A 21,637-nucleotide genomic window follows, 5' to 3' on the forward strand; every position below is an offset into this window, starting at 1 on the left:
TACTCCCCTTCTAAGAGGTGGAGCTTAATCCCCCCATCCTTGAGTGTGGGCTGGACTAATGACTCACTTCTGAAGAATGGAGTATGGAAAGAGAAGAGCAATAACTGTACAAAGGAGAAGCCTGGCAGATGCCACCTTAACCACGTGATCAGTTTTACATCAGCAGGGATGTCATGCTGACATCATGAATGCCCTCATAGGAAGGGACGAGAAGGGTACTGCACCTCTGGTCTTCCCTGCCAAAACTGTAACCCCAGACTAGTCATGAGAAAAACATCAGACAAACCCAAGTTCAGGGACATTTAACGAACACCAACAAATACAGGGACTCTTCAAAACTGTCAAGGTCATGAAAAACAAGGAAAGATGGAGAAATGGTCATAGACAGAGGAGGCTGATCACTAAGTGCAGCGTGGTACCCTGGATTGGATCTTAGAACAGATAAAGGTAAAAGGAAAAACAAACAAATTCTGGAGTTTAGTTAATAGTAATGCACAAATGTTAATTTCTTAGTTTTGACAAATGCACCATAACAAACAGTTATATAAGATGTTAACATTAGGGGGAGGTGGGTGAAGGGTACGTGGGAACTCTCTGTGTTGTCTTTGCAACTTTTCTGTGAATCTAAACCTATTGCACAATAAAAAGTCTATTTAAAAAAGCATTTCCTCCTGATTAAAAAGGAACACAGGTTCACTGTAGATAATTCATAATATAAACAAATAAGAAACCAGCAGTTACTTACCATCAACTCTGTTAACATCCCAGTGTATTTCAATGCAATCTTTTTTCCTGTGCACAATATTGTTCTCTGCACTTTTTTTTTAAATTGAAGTAGAGTTGATTTACAATGTGGTGCTAATTTCTGTTGTACAGCAAAGTGATTCAGTTATACATGTATGTACATTCTTTTTAATAGTCTTTTCCATTATGGTTTATCACAGGATATGGAATATACAGTAGGACCTTGTTGTTTATCCATTCTGTATATTCTAGTTTGCATCTGCTAACCCCAAATTCCCACTCCATCCCTCCTCCATCCCCCTACCCGTTGACAACCACAGGTCTGTTCTCTATGTGAGTCAGTCTTTGTTTTGTAGATAAGTTCATTTGTGCCATAATTTAGATTCCACATATAAGTGATATCATATGGTATTTGTCTTTCTCTTTCTGACTTACTTCACATAGTATGATAATCTCTACATCCATCCATGTTGCTGCAAATGGCATTATTTTGTTCTCTTTTATGCCTGATGTACTCTGCACTTTTAGCCTTACGAGCATATTCCTTCAGCACTCAAGCATTTGGCGAGCATCATTTTGGTAGCTACTTAATATTCCATGACTTGGTTGTGCTATATTTTACTTAGCTGCTCTCCCTGCTGTTGGACATAACTTTCAGAGGTTTCCTTTGATAACTAACTCTTTAGTGCTTAATCTGAGTCTGCATTTGGGATAGTTTTCTAATGATAGAGTCTTAAGGAAGACATTTATAAGTTGAAGAGTGTGGATATTTTTAAGGCTCTTGACACTTATTGCCAATTTGCTTTCCAAAAGTGTACACCCATGGGTATCCAGGTCCATGGTGTGTTTAGGATGCCTGCTTCCAAAGGGCTTTCCTTATTCTTCATCTGAATATCCTCACTCTTGCACCTCTTTCTGCAGTCCCCTTGACGTTGCTTCTTCTGGGCTGTTTGCCTCTCTCTGTGCTTTCTCTGTTCCCTCCTTGGTCCTCTGTTCACCCCAGCATCACATTCCTCCAGTGAACCTCTTTCATGCTTCAGCATCTCCTGCACCAGTCCATCTATTCCTGAGGCTTCGGATATCTCCTGCATCCCCAGGCACAGCCTCACTAGCCTCTCTCCTGAGCTCTAAGTTCACGTTTCCACTCTCCTTTCAGATAGTTCCACCAGGACATCCCTTAGGCGATGATTCAAACTCCACGCATGAAAGCGAAGTTGTCTACATTTTCTCTGCCTCTATCCATCACCCCCCTCACTCCACTGCTCAAGGGCACAGCATCCCCAAGCATCAGCTACTCAAGCCAGCCATCTCTGCCCCATCCCAGTCTCCCACTTGCCCTTTTCAGTCCATACTCGAAGGATTTGGGCCTCAACCACATGAGTGTTCCTCACGCACCTGTCCTGATCCAGACCCTCTGCATCTTGTGCCTGAAATTCTAACAGCTTGGTCTCCCCACCTCCCTCCAGCATCCCTCTGTTCCTCATGAGGAATTATTTCTGAAACACTAACCTGGTCATTTTCACATCCCCACTTTAAAGATCCTATGGGCTCCCTACTGCCCATCGGCATGACTCCTTGGGTGCAATGCATACAAGTCACCCAATAGCATTGCCACTCATTTGTAGGAAAACTGACTCTTCTATCCTCTTTCAAGCAAAATTTCCTCAAGCACAGAGTTTCTATTGGATGCTAAGTAGCCTTTAACACCTCTTTAAGACTCTCTGATCTCCCTTTTGAACCAAAGAAGACTTCAGACAATATTACCTTGGGCAGACAATATTACCTAAACAGACACCATTAGCAATTTTTTTTTTTTTTCAACTCCTGGCAAATCAGGTTTCCTGTTTGCAGTCATGCTATAAATCTGCCTTTTAAAATAAATTTGTCTTTTTTTTAAAGTGCAACAATCTAAAAGATTGAGTGAATAATAGTAAAGATGGTATAGACATACCTCGGAGATACCATGGGTTCAGTTCCAGACCATTGCAATAAAGCCAATATCGCAATAAAGCGAGTCATATGAATTTTTTTGGTTTCCCAGTGCATATCGAAGTTATGTTCACATTATACTGTAGTTTATTAAGTGTGTGAGTGCTATGTCTTTTAAAAAGTATATATCTTATTTTAAAAACACCTTATTGCTAAAAAATGCTAACCATCATCTGAGCCTTCAGCAAGTCGTAGTAGTAACATCAAAGATCACTGATCACAGGTCACCATAACAAATATAATAATAATGAAAAAGTTTGAAGTATTGTGAGAATTACTACAATGTGACACAGAGACACAAAGTGAGCAAATGCTATTGGAAAAATGGCACCAATAGACTTGCTCAATGCAGGGTGGCCACAAACCCTCGATTTATAAAAAACGTTATTATCGGCGAACCACAATAAAGCAAAGTGTAATAAAACAAGGGATGCCTGTACTTGGTCATGGCAAAAATTGTGGAGGTGTTATTTGCTACTCAGAGTCTGGTCCCTAGACTATCAGCATCGTCAGGGAGCTTGTTAGAAATTCAGAATCTCAGGCTCCACCCGAGACCTACTGACTCAGAATCTGCATTTTAACAGGATCGCCAGGTGATCCGCACATGCTTTTTAAGGGTTGGGAAGCACCGATGTGAATAATGAAACCTGGGAAACACTGACCTCAGGAAAAAGTCAAAGCTATTTGTCCTTCACGATCTGGCCTCATCCAGTCCTTCTAGACGATTCACAGCCTCTCCAAGGGCTTCTCCATCCAGGGCGAAACTTCCTGCCTTAACCCGCGCTACTCCTCTCACTGGGAATACTGCCCTCTTCTGCCTCAACCTTATCATTCAGGACTCAGCTCTAATAGTAAGTTCTTTTTTCTGTTGTTTGAGATGAATTTCACGTAACATAAAGTTAACCACCTAAAGTGAACCATTCTATGGCATTTAGCCCATTGACAATGTTGTCCAGCCACTTCTACCTAGTCCCAAACGTTCTCGCCACCCCAAAATAAAACTCTGTACCCGCTAAGCAGTCACTTTAATCCCCTCTTCCTGGCAACCGTCCATCTGCTATTTCTATGGAGGTGCCTATTCTGGGCATTTCACATCAATGGAATCATACAATATGTGGCCTTTTGTGTCTGGTTTCTTTCACTGAGTATGATGTCTTCAGGGTTTATCTGGGTTGTAGCAGGTATCAGTGCTTTGTTCATTTTTAATGGCTGAATAATATTCTATTGTGTGGGTAGACCACATTTTGTTTATCTATGAACCCACTGATGGACATTTGGGTTGTTTCTGCCTTGTAACTATTGTGATTAGTGCTGCTATGAACTTTCGTGGACAAGTATTTATCTGTTTTCAACGCTCTTGGTTGTATAACCAGGAGTAGAATTGCTGGGTCGTATGGTGTTTAACTTTCTGAAGCAATGTCCCTTCTTCACAGAGCTTTCCCTCAACCCTGACCTGCTTCCTCCTGCCCCACCACGGAATGAATTTTGCTGCCCCCTTCTCCCACTGCAATTTCTAAAAATGTCTAGCAAGGCCAGGATTCAAGCCCAGGACTTTTGACTCCAAATCCTATTTTTTTTGCATGGCCCCACATGGCTGACAGTCACTTCCACCTCAGACTGACCTCATTTTATAGAACAGGTTCAGGCCGGGAGCTTGTTCAAGGCCACTCGGCTCCTGAGTGACAGCTGGTCTCTGGACTCTCAGCTCCGACGTCCAATCTTTGGACACCATGGTCTCTACTGTGCTCCTAAATGGACAAACAGGTTTAGAAAAGGTGGCCTCTTCCATTCTTGGGGAGGCTGACAACCTTACGATGCTCCGTCACCGAGAGGGGTCACAGTCTGTCTCCTCCTGGGATCAGCCAGGAAGCTGGTTCTGCAACAAGGAAAGAGCTCCAGGATCTCTGGTGTGGCACATTTATTTAAGCTCTTTATATATATATATATATATGTATATATATATTTTTTCCATGATAGGAGGAAAGGAAGAAAATGACTCTTTTATTTTGTTTTTCTGACTTTGCAAATTCTATGCTGTGTAAGGAGTGTGCATGGAGCAGGGCACCAGGGGCACCAGGGGCAGCGGCGGCTCAGGGGCAGATCCCCAGGCAGGGGGTGCTGGGGAAGGTCTTCCTCATGCCCATGCACTTCCCCTTGTCAATGCACAAGGTGTTGGCCTTCACGGCCAGCTCGTGCTCCAGTCGGCACTTGGTCATGACCAGCAGCTGCAGCGTGTCCTGCGTCTCCCGCAGCCTCAGCTTGAGGGTCTGTAGGGTGTCGTCAATGGTGAACACCTCGTTCATGAGCCTGGGGAGAGAGCAGAGGGGAAGGCACGGTTCAGCCAGCCGCGCAGCACAGGTCTCCCTTGTGCCAGGAGCCAGGTGGGCGGGGCTCGGCTGGCAGGGAAGACAGAGGTGGAGCAAGCAGACAGGTGAACACACAGCAGAGCTGCTGAGGGCGATGCGTGCAAAGGGAGAAGTAGATGGGATGTTCAGGAAGACAATCTGGCAGTTCCTCAGTTAAACATAGACTCGCCAAAGGACCCAGCAATTCCACTCCTGGGTATGTACCCACAAGAACTAAAAACAGACACTCAAATACTTGCACAAATACTCGTGGGGCACTAATAACAAGAGTCAACAGGTAGACACAGCCCAAATGTCCATCGACAGATGAATGGATACACAAAATATGGTCTATCCCCACACTAGGATATTATTCAGATGTAATGAAAAGGAATGGAGCAGCGGTACGTGCTCCAACATGGATGGACCTTGAAGACACGATGCTGAGTGAAAGATACCGACACCAAAGCTTATATATTGTCCGATCCCATTTATATGAAATGTCCAGAATAGGCAAATCCATAAAAAGAGGTAGTAGATTAGGGGTTGCCAGGGGCTGAAGGGAGAGGGATAGGGAGTGACTGCTAATGAGGATAGGACTTCCTTTTGGGTCAAATGAATGAAAATGTTCTGGAGCTAGCTGCACATTGTAAATGCACTAGGTGTCACTAATGGTATGTGATTTTATGTTGTGCGTATTTTATCACAATTTTTTTAAAAACCCAGATAACAGGGCCCACCTCATGTAGCTAAGATGGTCAGGTGTGATGTCTGCTCTTGGCACCCATCTCAGGTCCCACCTGTGCCCCGGCTCCTGGGAGTGTTGGCTGCTGATGGCTCCTAGGGCCACACGTCTCCAGGGAAGCCAACGGCTCACCAAGGGGGGTGGGTACAAAAGGCCATCCCCTGTCTCAGGGTGGAACCAGCTCCATGGTGTAATTCATGCTCCAGAGTTCCCCGTGGGATCAGGCTGAAGCAGGGCTCCCCTATCCTGAAGCTCTGCTTCTGTGGGACCTTCCCAAGGCATCAGGAAAAGCCTTTCTGAGGACGGAACGTTTGAACTGAGAAAAAAGATGCAAATGAGCTGGCTGTGTAAAGATCAAGAGGGAAGCACTCTACAGCTGGTGATCTAGAGAACTCTGTGCAATGCTGGTAATGTTCTAGATCCGCACTGCTGGATCCGGCAGCCACTAGCCACGCAGAGCTCATGAGTAATTGCAATGCAGCAAGATCAACTGAGGAGCTGGATTTTTCATCGTTTTTCATTTGAAATCATTTAAATGTAAATTGAAGAGCCACCCCCAGCTGGTGGCTACTGAATTGGACAGTGTGGCTCTACAGAGAAGAGCACATGCAAAATCGGTTGGTCTGGATTTTCTTCTCAGTGCAGTGGGAAGGCGTTGGTGGGGCGGTGGGCGCTGAAATGGGGAATGATGTGCTGATTCAGATTTGGGATAACCTCCAGGCTGCTGGGTAAAGATTAGATTGGACGGGGATAAGAGTGGAGGCGGGAGAGAGATTAGGGTTATTTCAATATCCAGATTGAGTGGGTTGAATAGTGTCCCCCAAAAGATATGTCCAAGTCTGAACCCCAGTACCTGTGAATGTGATGCTCTTTGGAAGAAGGAGTTTTTGTAGATGTAATTGAGTTAAGGATCTTGAGAAGAAATCATCCTCGATTTAGGATGGGCCCTAAATCCAACGACTGGTCTTGTAAGAGAAAGAAGGGGGAGATTTGAGACACAGAGACACACAGAGACGAAGGCCATGTGAAGACGGAGGCAGATGCAGTGATGCAGCTACAAGCCAAGGACCGCCAGCCACCACCAGAAGCCAGGAGAGGGGCCGGGAAAGGATGCTCTCTCAGAGCCCCCAGAGAGAACCAACCCTGTTGGTACCTTGATTTCAGATGCTTGGCCTCCGCAAGTTTGAGAGAATAAATTTCTGTTGCTGTAAGCCACCCAGTTTTGGTAATTGGTCACAGCAGCCCTAAGACAGGAGTATACCTGGTGAGCTGTGACGGTGGGTTGGTTTTGGGGCTGTGCCCTGGGACCCACCTGGGGGGGGTTGGGGAGGGACAGTGAAACTGTGCTCAGGACTGGAGGACATGCTGCTGGGAGGACTTGGGTTGATATCCCAAGGATGAGCATCCCCATGACACGCCTGCGCTAGAGAGAGGCGACAGAAGCAGCCTGGAGACCCTTCTTCCCTCGGGGCTCTCTTGAGCCACGCTGTCCAGCGATGGAAATATTCTGTTCCGTGCCCCCAGCCAAACGTGGCTCCTGACCACTTGGTATGCAGTTTGTGTGAATTAGGACCTGAATTTTAAATTTTATTTCATTTTAACTAATTTAAATGCAAATCTAAAGGGACTTTCATTCTGAGGAATGAAGGACTGGACATGGAAGGGACCTGCATGCTCAGAGAGGGTCAGGAGAAGAGGGGCCACCTGTAGGAGGAAGAGGAGAAGGACCCAGAGGTGGTAAGGGAGGGGATGGAGGGACAAAGAACGTAATGCGTGGACGGGGCAATTCAGCTGCTGCAGAAGGCAGACAGCTTGAGTGCTGTTGTCCGCTCGGTTCCCAACACACGTACATATAGTTGTGCACACATACACACACGTAGTACACACACATGCGCACACACACACATACACATACACTGCCCAGGACTCTTGAGCCAAACACGCCTCACCCATGCTCTCTGTCTGCACCCCTTGGTGGCGCAGTTGGTGGACGGGGAGGCAGGGAGTGCGTCCCAGAGCAGGAAGTCCCCCGGGAAAACATCTGGTCCCTCCCCTTAAAGCTCGGTTGTGTGTAAGCCTCCCTGGGGTGGACAAATGGGTGATCAGAGCCTCTGCCCCAGGGTTGCTGGAGCCCAACCTGAGCATCTAAGACGCAGGGGCAGGTGGAGGAGGGGTCAGGAGAGCTTCCCCAACCCCTCACCCAGGACCTGGACCCCACCCAGCCCAGGTGGGGCAGGACCCTGCCCACATGGCAGGACCCTTCACCCACTTCTGGGGTGAAGACCTTCCAGGGCAGCAGCGGGCTGACCCCACCCCCGACACAGCCGGCTTTTCTGTGTCGCACAAGATTATCTCAGGCAGTAACCGAGGCCGTGCAAACCTCAGCGTGTGGAACCACCTGGTGTCTTCTCTCCAAATACTTTCCCTCCTCCTTACTTCTCCAGCGCTCTTCTCCACATCTCAGCTCAGAAGGAAGACAAGCCACTGAGTTGTGGGGGGATTTGTTATGCAGCAATGGTGAACGAAGACAGTGCCCCCAGCATGGAGGGAACAGAGCAGCCAAGTGACCAGCCCCAAGTCACACAGCATGTTCATGGGAAGCTAATCCCCCATGTCCAATGGTCACTTCCTTCCTTGCCCGGTCATCATCCCATTCCAAACCCCTCCCCCAGACTCACAAATCCTGCCTCTGGGGCTGCGTGAGTGTTTTGCCCCTCTCCTGTGAGGAGGCCCTTTGTCAACAGAAGCAGCCCTCCTTAGCTAAGCAGGACAGGCAGGGTTAGGCTATTCCGAGGGCTCTCAGCTGAGAACTTCACAGAAAGGGCGGTGGAGGGTGACTGAGGTGTGGGCTGGGCGCCTCTTTCATGGGAGCCTGGAGAGAGAGAGGGTGACGCCCGCAAGGGCAAGGGCCACATCTCTGGGCTGGGCGGCTCCCTCTTGCTGGCTTTTAGGGGACAGCTGGAGGGTTCCCGGAGCAGAACAGAGCTACGAAACCGTCCTCACTTAGATGAGAGGGCTGCAGTGCAGGGGGGCGGTCTCCGTGGTGGGGAGGCCATCAAGGGCACCCCCAGAGCCCCAGGCCCCCACCCAGTGCCCTGTGGCGTTGTGGGCCTGGACGTCCTGATTGGTGGAGGGTCCGTTTTCCAGACCCAGACTTCCTGGCAGCTCCAGAGACCCACCCCTCCCCCGCCGGCCTCCACCACTCACTTGAACTGGGGCATGTCCCTGCACAGCTCCACACTGGGCCGCCGGGTCCGGCACTCCAGCCTTGTCTGCGCCACCTTCAGTGGGCACTCCTTGGCCATGATGGACCTTTCCAGCAGCATGATGGTGTTCTCTGTCTGGAAGATCTCCTGCAGCGTCTGCAGAGAACATTTGGGGTATCAGAAAGAACCTGATATTGAACTCAGCCAGCCATAAGTACCCCCAGAACCCACTGTTCTCAACAGATGTCACCTCACTGTGGGTGAAACATACGTTCTCCTCCCTCTCATCACTGGATGCCCTAGATCTGTGAGCAGTTCTAGTTTTCATGGTGCCCCTCCCCTGCAAGAAGGCTCTTTGTGGGTGGGTTGTGCTAACACCCCTCTCAGACTCAGCAGGGCCCAGTGGCAGGGCCCAATCTCAGCAGAACATGTGCTCTGTTCCTGACAAGCCTAGAAGCTGTACCCTGCCATGGTGCCCCCCAACATCCTTCCTTTGGCAAATCTATTCATTTTGCTGTCTGTTTCCCTCACTAGCATGTAAGCTCCCAGAGGTCAGGGGCTTTGTCTCGTCCATTGCTGTATCCCCCATTGCCAGGAACAGAGCTTGGTGTAGAGTGAGGGCTATCAGATAAAATACAGGACGCCCAGTTAAATGTGAATTTCAGACTCACAACAAAGCATTTTTTATCGTATGTCTCAACTACTGCCTGAGACATAGTTACACTAAAAAATCATTTGTCGTTGATTTGAAATTCAAGTTTAACTGGACATCTTGCATTTTTATTTGCTAAATCTGGCAACTCATAGTAGGAGCTCAATAAATATTCATTGAATGAATGAATGAATGAATGAATGAATGAATGAATCACAGTGGGATCCAGAAGTCTAGATTTTTAGCTAGCTCCCCAATGGTCCTTATGCACACTGAAGTTTGGGAACAGTGTGCCCTGAAACTTATATGGTCCTGTCCATCTCAGATTTTAATACGGGGAGCAGTACTTACACGTGAGTATGCCAGCGCTCCTGAATGGAGTGGGCACTGCAAGTCTAAGACCCCGTCTCGCCTTCAGGGACTTTACAGTCATGTTGTTTTTCTCTTTGCCATGAGCTATGAAATATTCACAAATCATAACAGGTACTGGGATGCCTATTTTAGCTGGGTTGGGCCCATATTCTATTGGCAACAAGAAAATTGCTTAAAGGATGATTTTTTCCAAAGAATTAAAGTCCTGGCTTCCCTATTACCTTAAGAAAAAAAGCCTACAAGGAGAGCATTTCTCTACTTCAAGAGAACAAAAGGATGTCCTTTTCCTCCTGGAGGTGAGATGGAGGCAGAGTTATCTGAGGGCAGGGGGCTGCACTGCCTCTTTCAAAGCCCACCGAGGAGGAAGGCTGACCCCTCAAGCTGGTCCTCAGTGAGCCACCCAGACCAGAGTGACGCCAGCCACACGCTGGTTAAACATTATCCCATGAGAATGTTCTGTGCCCGACACGTGGGAAGGTAAACACTCCAGTGAGTGGGGGGAACACCTCTCTTAGAAGCCCTGGGGATTTCCCTCAGAAACCTGCCCTTTGGGTATGCAGCTATGCAGAGCTCAGAAAACACCACCCCAGCGTACTGTGGAAGAAAATTGAGCCTTCTAAACAGGAGAAATGCTTCTCAGCACCACACTGCCCCGCGTGGAAACAGCCCCCCGAACTACTACCTCGATGGCCCTATTGGGGGGTACCTACTGCTGGGGTTCAGTGAGGGGGACATTACTGAGGTTTGGGCTGCTGGTGGTGCCCAGCCCAGGATGCTTCTCTTTTTCTCGCCAGTAAGGCTGCTGCCGGTGGAACCGAAGCCAGTGGCCTGTGGCTGCGCCTACCTTGGCTTCTCCTGTTTGTTCTCTCCCCTGCCCCTCTGGCCCCCAGCTCGGGGCCTGAAATGTTACCAAAGGCCTATCTCTCTGTTTTTAAAAAAAATTTTATTGAAGTACAGTTGATTTACAATGTTGTGTTAGTTTCAGGTCTGCAGCAAAGCGATTTAGTTAAGTATATTCTTTTTCATATTATTTTCCATTATGGTTTATTACAGGATATTGAATATAGTGTCCTGTGCATACAATAGGACCTTGTTGTTTATCTATTTTACATATAGTAGCGTGTATCTGCTAATCCCAAACTCCTTATTTATCCCTCCCCCCACTCCCTTTCCCCTTTGGTAACCATAAGTTTGTTTTCTATGCCTATGAGTTGGTTTCTCTTTTGTAAATAAGTTCATTTGTGTCATATTTTAGATTCCACATATAAGTGATATCATATGGTATTTGTCTTTCTCTGTCTGGCCTACTTCACTTAGTATGATAATCTCTAGGTCCATCCATGTTGCTGCAAATGGCATTATTTCATTCTTTTTTATGGCTGAGTAGTATTCCACTGTATATATGTACCACATCCTCTTTATCCATTCATCTGTTTATGGACATTTAGGTTGTTTCCCTGTCTTGACTATTGTGAATAGTGCTGCTATGAACATAGGGGTGCATGTATCTTTTTGAATTAGAGTTTTCTCTGGGTATATGCCCAGGAGTGGGATTGCTGGATCATATGGTAACTCCATTTTTAGTTTTTTAAGGAACCTCCATACTGTTCTCCACAGTGACTGCACCAATTTACATTCCCACCAACAGTGCAGGAGGGTTCCCTTTTCTCCACACACTCTCCAGCAATGTATTACTTGTAGACTTTTTAATGATGAAAAGGTCTATCTCTTGAGTCTAAAAAAAGGGCTGACATTCATTCACGTGCTCAATCATTTCTTCATTTACTCATTAATTTACAGATTCATTGATTCGCTTGTTGACTTAACTGCCGACTAGGCACCTACTGGGTGCTAAGCACTGTTCTAGGCAGTGGACACAGCAGTGCACAGAACAGGCAGAAAAACCCATCTTCACGGAGTTACATCCTAGTGGATTATTCACCCATTCCTTTGCTCCTGTATGCAACATTTGTTCAGCACCCACAAGCCCTTACTATTGTACAACTGCAACCATCTTTACCACCACAGAAGTTCAAGTTCCTTCCTGTCTGTTAAAAATACGTATTGGATGCCTTTAGTGTGCAGGACATTGGTGGGAGATGCCATCACCTAAGAGGCATCCAATACATTTCACTGTCCCAGGAACTCTCGTGTGAGCACAGCAGAGGGACAGGGACACAGCAACACAACAAACGGCAGCTCCTGGAGAACTAAAACCTACTAATTATTTTCCAAACCTGCTGACCACTTCCAGGAGCGCGAGCACCGCCTCCTAGCACTTGCTCATCCCCCTTGATTGACAAAGAGCAGCTGGGAAATCCCGAGACTTCTGCAGGCCGCAGGCTCCAGTTACATTTGAACAAGCCTGCTCTGCCTTCCTTATATGTATCTTTCTAGCCACCCTCTACTTCTGGCAAGTGCTGTTGGTTTTCCAGCTGTAGAAGTAATATACATTTTAAACGACTTGATTGAAACAGAAGTATAAAGTAAACAACAGCCCAGGTGGCACGGGGGTAAAATCGGGAAGGTCGCCCAGGAGTGACTGAATTTGGAAAACCCTGTATCATCCTGTGTGTCCCCCCTGGGCACCTAGATACAGCAGGTGAGAGAATTGAGAGGGAGTTCCGGAGCTCGGGGGCGGTGATGGTGGAAGGAGGGTGGTAAGGGGCAGGGCCCACTGTGCAGCCCCCTGCCCCCCATCTCCTCCTCGGGGCTGGCTTCTGGAGGTGCTGGGGGAGGCGGGGTGGCTGGAACCAACTCCTGGTGTTTCTTCACCACCCCCTGTCCCCACTGGCATTTCTTGGGCGGGCCTGCCTGTGGATTTCCCAGAACAGTAGGGGTTTTCCAGAATTGGCTGCTCTAGAACCCACTGATGACTCACACCCAAAGCAAATCTGCCCAGGTGGGTCTATACTGTGACATAAAGGTTCTCTGGAGCCTCCTGTCCAGCCTCTGTCACTCACTGTCAGGGTCCTCTTCACTGGAAGGGAGAAAAAAGACACACACACACACACACACACACACACACACACACACACACTCCATCATGGGGGCAGCCCCTGATGCCCACCTCAGTCCTGCCAGCCTGTGAACCTCCAAAAGCCCTGGGGGCAGTGACTCAGCCTCCAGAAGTTTGAGGAGTGTGACCCCCAAGGGCCAGCAGGCAGAGACCACATGGGCTGACCAGAGGCAGGGGCTGGAGACAGAACAGCCTTGACCCTCATGCTCAGAAGGAAGCTAAAGTGCCAACACCGAGCTCTGAGCTTCAGGACAGCCTGGTCCCTAGACCCCAAATTCCATGATAGTCCCTAGGAGAAGAGCCTGAAGTCTAAGAGGGTGACCCACACATCCCAGCATGTCCACTCCTGGTATATACTGTAGGAGCCCAGGACCACTAAGGATACACATGTCAAGAAGGTTCAGTGAGCGGGCAGCATCTGGGTGCCCATGACCATGGAGACAGACACATTAAAAAACGGTAAATGAACAGATGGAGGATTTCGGCAGCCAATAGATGGAGAGCATTAACCTCACATAGGAACAACAGTGGGTCTTTAAAATGATGCAAGGTGAGAAAGCCAGGAAACAATGAGCTATTTTATACAACCCCTTTTGAGAAAACTAAAAATCCATGCACATACAACGGTCATCCACATTTTGTAAGAACACATTTAAATCAACAGGTCCATATTCATTCAATTAAAGAGGTCATATTCACTCCTTTAATGACCATTCATTAAAATGATCATCTATGGAAAGTCATCTATGGGAGAAAGGGAGTGACCACAAAGAGTGGGGATAAAAGGGAGTAAAGAAACGAGGGGCTTTGTACAAACATATGTGCCAGGAACCAAGGAGTATGATAAGCTCACCTCTCTTCAACAGGGTCAAAAGGGAAGAAAATCCCCACAATCCTACCAGATCTAAGGTTTCCTTTTAAAATAACTTTTTAAGTTTTTTTTTAAGGGAGAAATTCTATTAAGGACAAAATACTATCTAATAGTAAAGGGTATTAATTCTTAAATTTGTTTGCACATTAGCATTACCTTGAGAGTTTTTAAAACTGTGGATGCCTGCCCCCTGCAAAAGGTTCAGATTTCATTGGTCTGGGGTGCAGCCTGGGTGTCAGGCTCATTCCTTCACTCCCTTCCGGTTGTGGCTAAAATGCTCAGAAGGCCTTCCCTGATCATTTCCTTTAAAATTATAACCCCCAGGAATTCCCTGGCAGTCCAGTGGTTAGGACTCCACGCTTTCACTCCCAAGGGCCCGGGTTTAATCCCTGGTCGGGGAAGTAAGATCCCACAAGCCTCGTGGTGCGGCCAAAAAAAAACCCTAAAATTACAACCCCCAAACCGGCCAGCGCTCCCAATTGTCCAAACCCTGCTTTATTTTCTTTATAGTCCTTACACCTTCTGACGTACTGAGCTTTACTCATTAATGCTGTTTATCATCCCCCACTAGAGAGTAAGCTCCACGTGGGTAGGGATTTTTGTTTTACTCACTGCTGAATCCCCAGTGCCTAAACCTATCAATGCCTGGGACACAGTAATAATAATAATAATAATAATAACAACAACAACAACAATACCATCTAACACTTAAAATAGTGTTTACTGTGTGCCAGGCATTTTGCTAAGGGCTTTGCGTATATCGACCAATTAGTAGGTGCCTAATGAACACTTCCTCCCTGGATGGACCAGTACACACCACGGCGTGTTTGGTTAAGAAGAGAGCACAGACGTTGGCACTAGACGGCCTGAGTCTCTCCAAATCCCAGCTCCAGCACATCCAAGCTGGGTGACCTTAGGCAAGTGTCCTAGGCTCTCTGAGCCTTTCTAATAAAACGGGGATCATAGCCATTCCCACTCCATAGAGTAGAGGTGAGGCCATTAGTGCCAGGCCTGGGAGAAGGAGCTCTTAGCAAGTGTATAAACCCCTTCACTGCGGGTACACAAAGCTGGTGACACTCACACTCATTTGCAGTAACTTGAAAAGCATTGGTACCAAGTTCTGCTCTTCCCAAAGCAATCGTGTACCTGTGTGTGTGTGTTTCTCCCACAAACACACCCTGGAAAGTGCCACGAGGAATTCATCCTGCCCCTTCTCCCATCTTTCCTTGGCCAGCTGGAGATCTCTTTCCCTCCTTCCCTCTCTTCCTCTCTCCCCAGTCCCTAAGCTGGGGAAGGGCTGCCCTGAGCCCCAGAAGCCCCCTCTCCCAGAGTCCCCAGGGATGTTAGCCTTTCTGCTCCCACAAAACCAAGGAAGTAGGGGGAAAGCGGTTCCTGGGGCAGGGCGCAGGCTGGCTCACCGGAGCAGCTGGGTGGGCCGCTGTGGGATTGGCCCCATGGGAGGAGTCTCAGCAGCCTTGGCCGGAAGCTGGAACTCTGTTGGGAAGGAGGGGGTGGGAGTGGAAGGGTCACCTCACTTCCCTCTCCAGGCCTTAGCTCTGGGCCCTGTGTGCTGCAGGCTGCCTGCCAGTCAAGGTTGCGAGACTGTTCTAAGCCTCCCACATGCCGTGCATGGGGGGGCGGGGAGGGCAGGTCACTTCAGCTCACTGAGTCCCTCCGTGATCACACAGATCTAGGTTCAAATTCCAGCTCGTGCTTTTCCCTGCTGTGTGACCTTCAATGGGTCACTTAACCTCTCTGTGCCTCATGCAATCACACATTCAATATCCACTGAGCCCTTCACTCAGTAGCCCCTTCTATGGGGCCAGACACTGTGCAGGGCGCTTGTTCTCGTGTCTGTAAAGCCAGTACAATAACAACTTACCCACTAGGTTGCTGTGCGGATTAAATGAAATAACGTGTATGAAGTGCTTAGTCCGGTGCTGGCATATGCCATGGGCTGTCCTGCCTCCCCACCCTACCCCCAACTCCCATCCTGCAATGTTCAGTCTGTTAGGAGATTTTTCCTCTGTGATCATTGGTCCTTTTTTTCTTTTTAATGTCAGGCAATCTGAAGAAACTCAGTTTCGTTTGACAGAATTTGTCTTTGCAGGCAGCTTCAGTTCCCTCAGACCTCCCGTCCAGGGCTCAGGGTCAACCTCCATCAACCCACTTCTTTGGGCGTAAGGGGTCAAGGAAGGGGTCACCTGCGCAATCGAGGAGGAGCGTCCTCTTTCTCAGCCTCTGGAATGGGGCTCAGAGGGGAGTCAGCTCAAGGCAGAAGGTGGGCCACATCCCCCTACCCCCCCGCCCACCGGCCTGGGGAACCAAAGGTCTTTCTGTTAACAACCCCTACCCTCTCCGCTCCAGGCAGATTCCCAGCCACAGTGGCCTCCATGCAGGCTCTTGGAGGTAAGAGCCCTGGGCGGGAAGTCAGGACACTAGGGTCCTGTCTAAGCCCCAGTGCAAACCAGCTGTGGTGCTCACACCCCACTCAGAGCCCTGGGCTGTGGGGAGGGGCCCAACTTCCTCATCCAGTGAATGAGGACTCGAGGCCTGTCTTCCTCACTGGCTAGGGCACTGCAAGTGCTCCCGGACCACGTACATGCTCTAACCCATCACCCATCAGCCCCGCGTGCCCGGAGCCACTGCCTCTGAGATCCGGCCTGAGAGCTGTCAGCCGCAGGTATGGCTGTGTGTGTGTGTGCGTGTGTGTGATTTTGTTTTTAAGTCTTCAAGTCAACCCCCCTCAGATGGCTGGGAGTCCCAAACACGCAGCCTTCCGGAGCCTTTTGAAGATGCTGTAGACAGTGGACACGTCTTTCTGTAAAGGTCTGGGTGGTAGAGATTTAGGCTTTAGGAGCCATATGGTTTCTGTCACAGCGGCTCAACTTGGCCACTGCAGTGCAGAAGTAGCCCCGGACAATACGTAAATGTATGGGGGGATCTGTGTTCCAGTAAAACTTTATTTACAAAAGCAGGCAGGGGCGGGGTGCAGATTTGGCCCTGGGGCTGGTAGTTTGGGGCCCCTGCTGTAGTCCCTCACAGAGGAAGTCCTGACCCCTCTAAGCAGCCCATCGCACACAAGGCTGCAGCTCCTCCGAGGTCTCCCACGTTCAGAGAGAACAATTTCTCTAGCTCCTTGCTACTCAAGGTGTGGTCTGTAGACCAGCATCACTGGATTCTGAGCGCTTGGCAGAAATGCAGACTCTCAGGCCCTACCCCAGACCTACGAAGGCCCTGTGCATTTTAACAAAACGCTCAGGTGATCACAGGCACATTAAAGTTTTAAAGCAGAAGGACATGGTCATGTTTGTAGTTTGAGGCAAATCTCTCCGGCTGCCATTTGGAGGGTGGACAGAGGGGACAGAGGAGGGAAGAAGATGGCCAGTGAGGAACTGAGAGGCAGGAGGGCCCACGCCAAGGCAGGATGGAGAGACACAGAAGGAACGAGTTCACAGGAGTATACAAATGGCAAAATGGGGAGCACTGGCTGGAGTGTGCCAAGGGAGGAGGGGCCAGCCCCTAAAATCAGGAGGAGCCTCCAGCCTGTGCTCAAGTGCCAGCACCACAGGACTGAGCACAGGGCCTTGGCAAATTGCCAAGCCTCTCTGAGCCTCAGTTTCCCCATCTGTATAATGGAGATAATAATAGTATCTACCTCAGAGGGTGACTGCAAGGATTGATTTATGTACCCCATGTTTAGCACACTGGCTGGCACCTAACAGGCACTCTATAGACCTCAGCACTTTCTATCCATCCATCTATCCATCCATCCATCCATCCATCCATCCATCCATCCATGTATCCATCCATATACCCATCCATCCATCCATGTATCCATGAATCCATCCATGCATGCATCCATCCATCCCTCCATCCATGTATCCATCCATCTACCTATCTTCTACCTTTTATCCTTTCTTTTTTTTTTTAAGTCAAACCTTAATGCCAGGAGACCAAGGCTTCTCAGTCTTGGCACTATTGACATTTGGGGCTGGGTTATTCTCTACTGTGGGGCTGTCGCATGCACTGTAGGATGTTTAGCTGCATCCCTGGCTTCTACCCACTAGATGCCAGTAGCACCCCCTACCAAGTTGTAATAACCAAAAATGTCTGTAGACGTTATCAGACGTCCTCGGGGTATAAAACTGCCTGTTGGAAGGCCACCGATCTAGTGGTTATTATTATTGTTGTTGTTGTTAGGCTGTGGTGGTGGGAGTGGGGGAGATGTTCACATTAACTTAAAGAATGAACTCTAGAGCGGAACACCTAGATTCAAATCCTGGCTCTGCCATTTACTTGCTGCGGTGGGTGGGGGTGGGGGGCTTTAGGAAAATACTTGTCTTCAGTTTCCTCATCTGTAGAATGGGGCTAATAGTAATCCCTTCTTCATGGGGTTGTAGGAGGGAAGATGAGTTAATGTTAGAAAAGCACTTAGAACTCTGCCTGCACAGAGTAAGGTTAATATGTCTTTTGTGGTAATGGTGAATTTTTTTTCTCTCTCCTGCTACTTGTAATCGGATGGCAAACTAGACCGTGATCATCCACCCTCAGACCTTGTTGGGGTCCCCAGCGTGGGGAAAGGGTGAGGTCTGAGCTGGAAATGGTCTCTGGTCTTGAATGGGGTGTGAAAAGCACTTGCCAGGTCTGCCTCGGATGAAACCAACCTCGGCTCAGTGGAAAAGGGCGCTGATATTCCTGGCTGGAGCGGAAATCCACCCAAAGCCTTTGAAAGGGGGAATGTGTTTGGCAGAGTTGTTGGCCGTGTAAAACTATCTGCCTGCATCTTGTCTTGTGACAGTAGAGAAAGCTTCTAGGCTTTCTCTAGGGCCAGGAAATTATTTTTGATGTGGAGGGAAAAAACAGATTTAGCAGTTCCAGCCGGCTTTGGGCTTCTGGATGCTTTGTGCAACCTTGCAAATTTATTGTTTTCCAAACTGCATGAAGCCAAGGGGTTTCCAAGGAGATGCCTGGCTCAGTGCGGCTCCCCCAGCTTAGGAAAGCAGCTTGGAATCCTTTTTTTTGGTCAAACGGTGGAAGATTTTCAAGCGCAGCCAAGCCCAGGGGCAAGAACTAGTTGAGGAGGGCTCCAGAGGGACTTGGCCAGAAATTCAGGGCGTGAGAGTGCCAGAGCATTTTTTTTTACCATTTTTATAGTTAATAGTCAAACTCGGCACTCCTGACATTTGGGGCCACAACTTCTTTGTTGCGGGAGGCTGTCTCGTGTATTGCAGTGTATAGCAGCCTCCCTGGGCTCTACCCACTATCTATCTGGTAGCAGCACGCTGCCCCCCGCAAGTTGTAACAAACAAAATGTCTCCAGACATCGGCAAGTGCCACCGGGGAGTAAATTCAGCCCGGGTGAGGATTACAGCTCTGGAGGAGAGATGTTGAGTCAACCCTGCTTGCAGTTGTTTCCGTCCAGAGGCGGCCAGCTGCCTTCAGACAAGGCAGGGCCAATACAAACATCAGCCACTCAGAGGCCATCTGGGGTCAGGGGTCCTGAAAGTCCTGGAGGGCTCTGGAAAGTCTTTGAGGGGTGGGGGCTCCCTGCTAGAGAGGACACTTGTATGATTCTGTGAAAATTCATGGAAATCCACTAGCTCAGGCCCCCGGGGCTCTTCTTCTTAATGCTTATCACAATTTTTAATTAATCATGTATTTACTTATTTTTTTTTAAATTGGTCTCTCCCACTAGAACATAAGCCCCCCTGAGGGCAGGGATCATTGTACCCCCAGCTCCTAATTCAGTGTCTAGCACACAGGATGTGCTTAGTAAATACCTCTCAGGGAGGGAGGGAGGTGGGAGGAGATTAGAAAACATTTGTTGCACGTCTACACCTGGGAGGCACATCCGGAGAACTGGTTAAAACTCGGATGGCTGGACCCCAGAGTTTCTGATTCAGAAGGTCCAGGATGGGGCCCAAGAATGTGCACTTCTAACAAGTTCCCAGGTGATGCTGATGCTGCTTGAGACCAGGGACCACACCTTGAGAACCACTGGTCTGAACTCTGAACCTTTAGTTCTCAACCTTGGCTGGAGAGTTTAAAAGGTTGGATGCCCAGGCCACACCCCAACCAATTAAATCAGAATCCCTAGAGATCGGGGTGATTCCAATGTGCGAGGGTTGAGAACTGCTTAGCTGTACCTTTTCTTTCAATCCTCGCAGGATTATTCCTCTCTCAGAGATTAGGAAACCGAGAATCAGAGGAGTTACTTTACCAAATTCAACCCTGGTCTTTTGATTCCAGAGGCCATATTCTTTCAGTCACTTTGCTTGTCCCTCCCCATCAGCAGGTTATAAATCAGACCACAGTTTTGTTTTTTGGGTGGTTGTTGTTGTTGGTTTTTTGGGGTTTTTTTTACCGTTTTTATAGTTAATAGTCATTGCGCACTTACAAGGTGACCAGTCCAGTGTGGATGCTCTTATTCTCAGAGCAAATATTTGCCAACCATTATTGCTCCCATTTGACAGAGGGAGAAACTGAGGTACAGAGAGGTGGGGCAATCTGATCTTGGTCACATGGCCAGGAAATGCTAGAGCCAGAATTGAACCCAGCCATCTGCACTGCACTATGGGGCTCACATGTGGGAGAAGAGTGTCAAGATGGAAGAGGAATCTGGACCAGGATGAGGCAAGCATATGTGAAAGCCAGGAGTATAGGTGAGGCTGGGCAGCAGGTCCTGAGTAGGCAAGGAGCTGAGGACCCAAACGTGAACAAGTCACAAATTGGAAGAAACTAGGAGACTGCTGGGACACACCCATACCCAGGAGGTGCCAAGGCAACCCTCTGCCTCCGCCAGGCTTGCATCTTACATTCTTCTTGTCTCAGCAGCAACCAATCCCGGTGATTGCCCCACCCAGGGCTTCCAAAGCATATGATTGGTTAACACCAACTGCAGAGGGCAGTAATAGCTTCCTTGAGTATCAGTGGTTCACAAAGTGAGCTCAAAACTACCTCATTTGCACTGTCCTCAGCTCCTACCCGGGCCATGCTGACCCACGCTCATTTTCGGCCCCCTCTGCTGTCTGGTCCCTCCAGCATCCTGCATTTGTTGGCTGCCTTCCCAGCTCTGGACCTTGGCCCTGTTTCCCTGATCCCAGCCGTTCCTCTCTCATTTGGCACAGTGTCACCGCGGACAGACAGCGGTGACCCAGCACCCCCGCCCCATCATCTCGCCATTTCACAGCCCTCAGAACTGCCCGTATCTGAGCTCTTGTGGACCCCTCAACCGGGTGTCCCCAGGCCCATACCTCCCAAGTACAGTGATGAGACCTGAGCCCACATGACACCAGGGAGCCTTTGATTCCTCTTGGTACTAAGGTGAGCATCAGGCAGAGAGACCTACTGAACACAGCCCCGAGGCCTTTCCTGAGGGTTACCTTGGAAACCCTCTACATACCCACATACCCAAGCATGTCTGAACAATTATTTAGTCTACTTCTTTAAATCAACTCCCTTTTCAGCCTTGAACAAATGTATTTGAAATGGCATCTTTATATCATTGCCACAAGTGGAAAATGAGTATCTCTTGCCATTGATAGAAAGTACCATCACAGTAGAGAAGATGGAAAGAAAGACCTTGATTCTAAGTTCTGTTGTCTTTCAAAGGTTCAGTGCCAGCTTGAGGCTTGAGGCCTGGCCGGAAAGGGGGATTCCCAAACAAAAGAGAGATGGCAAAGACAGATTAG

General features: G+C 48.6%; 1 protein-coding gene across 1 annotated transcript in view; it reads right to left on the bottom strand.

Annotated features, from left to right (window-relative positions):
- Nucleotides 1-4,823: 4,823 nt before the first annotated feature.
- TEKT5 (tektin 5) overlaps nucleotides 4,824-21,637 on the bottom strand; it is a 37,604-nt gene continuing 20,790 nt past the window's right edge. The window contains exons 6-7 of the mRNA XM_061209580.1: nucleotides 9,031-9,185; nucleotides 4,824-5,040 (exon numbers count right to left, since the gene is read on the bottom strand). Of these exons, the coding sequence (XP_061065563.1) occupies nucleotides 4,824-5,040; nucleotides 9,031-9,185 (372 nt within the window). The remainder of the gene's footprint in view (nucleotides 5,041-9,030; nucleotides 9,186-21,637) is intronic.

This window comes from Eubalaena glacialis, chromosome 13, assembly GCF_028564815.1.
Source record: "Eubalaena glacialis isolate mEubGla1 chromosome 13, mEubGla1.1.hap2.+ XY, whole genome shotgun sequence".
NCBI lineage: Eukaryota > Metazoa > Chordata > Mammalia > Artiodactyla > Balaenidae > Eubalaena > Eubalaena glacialis.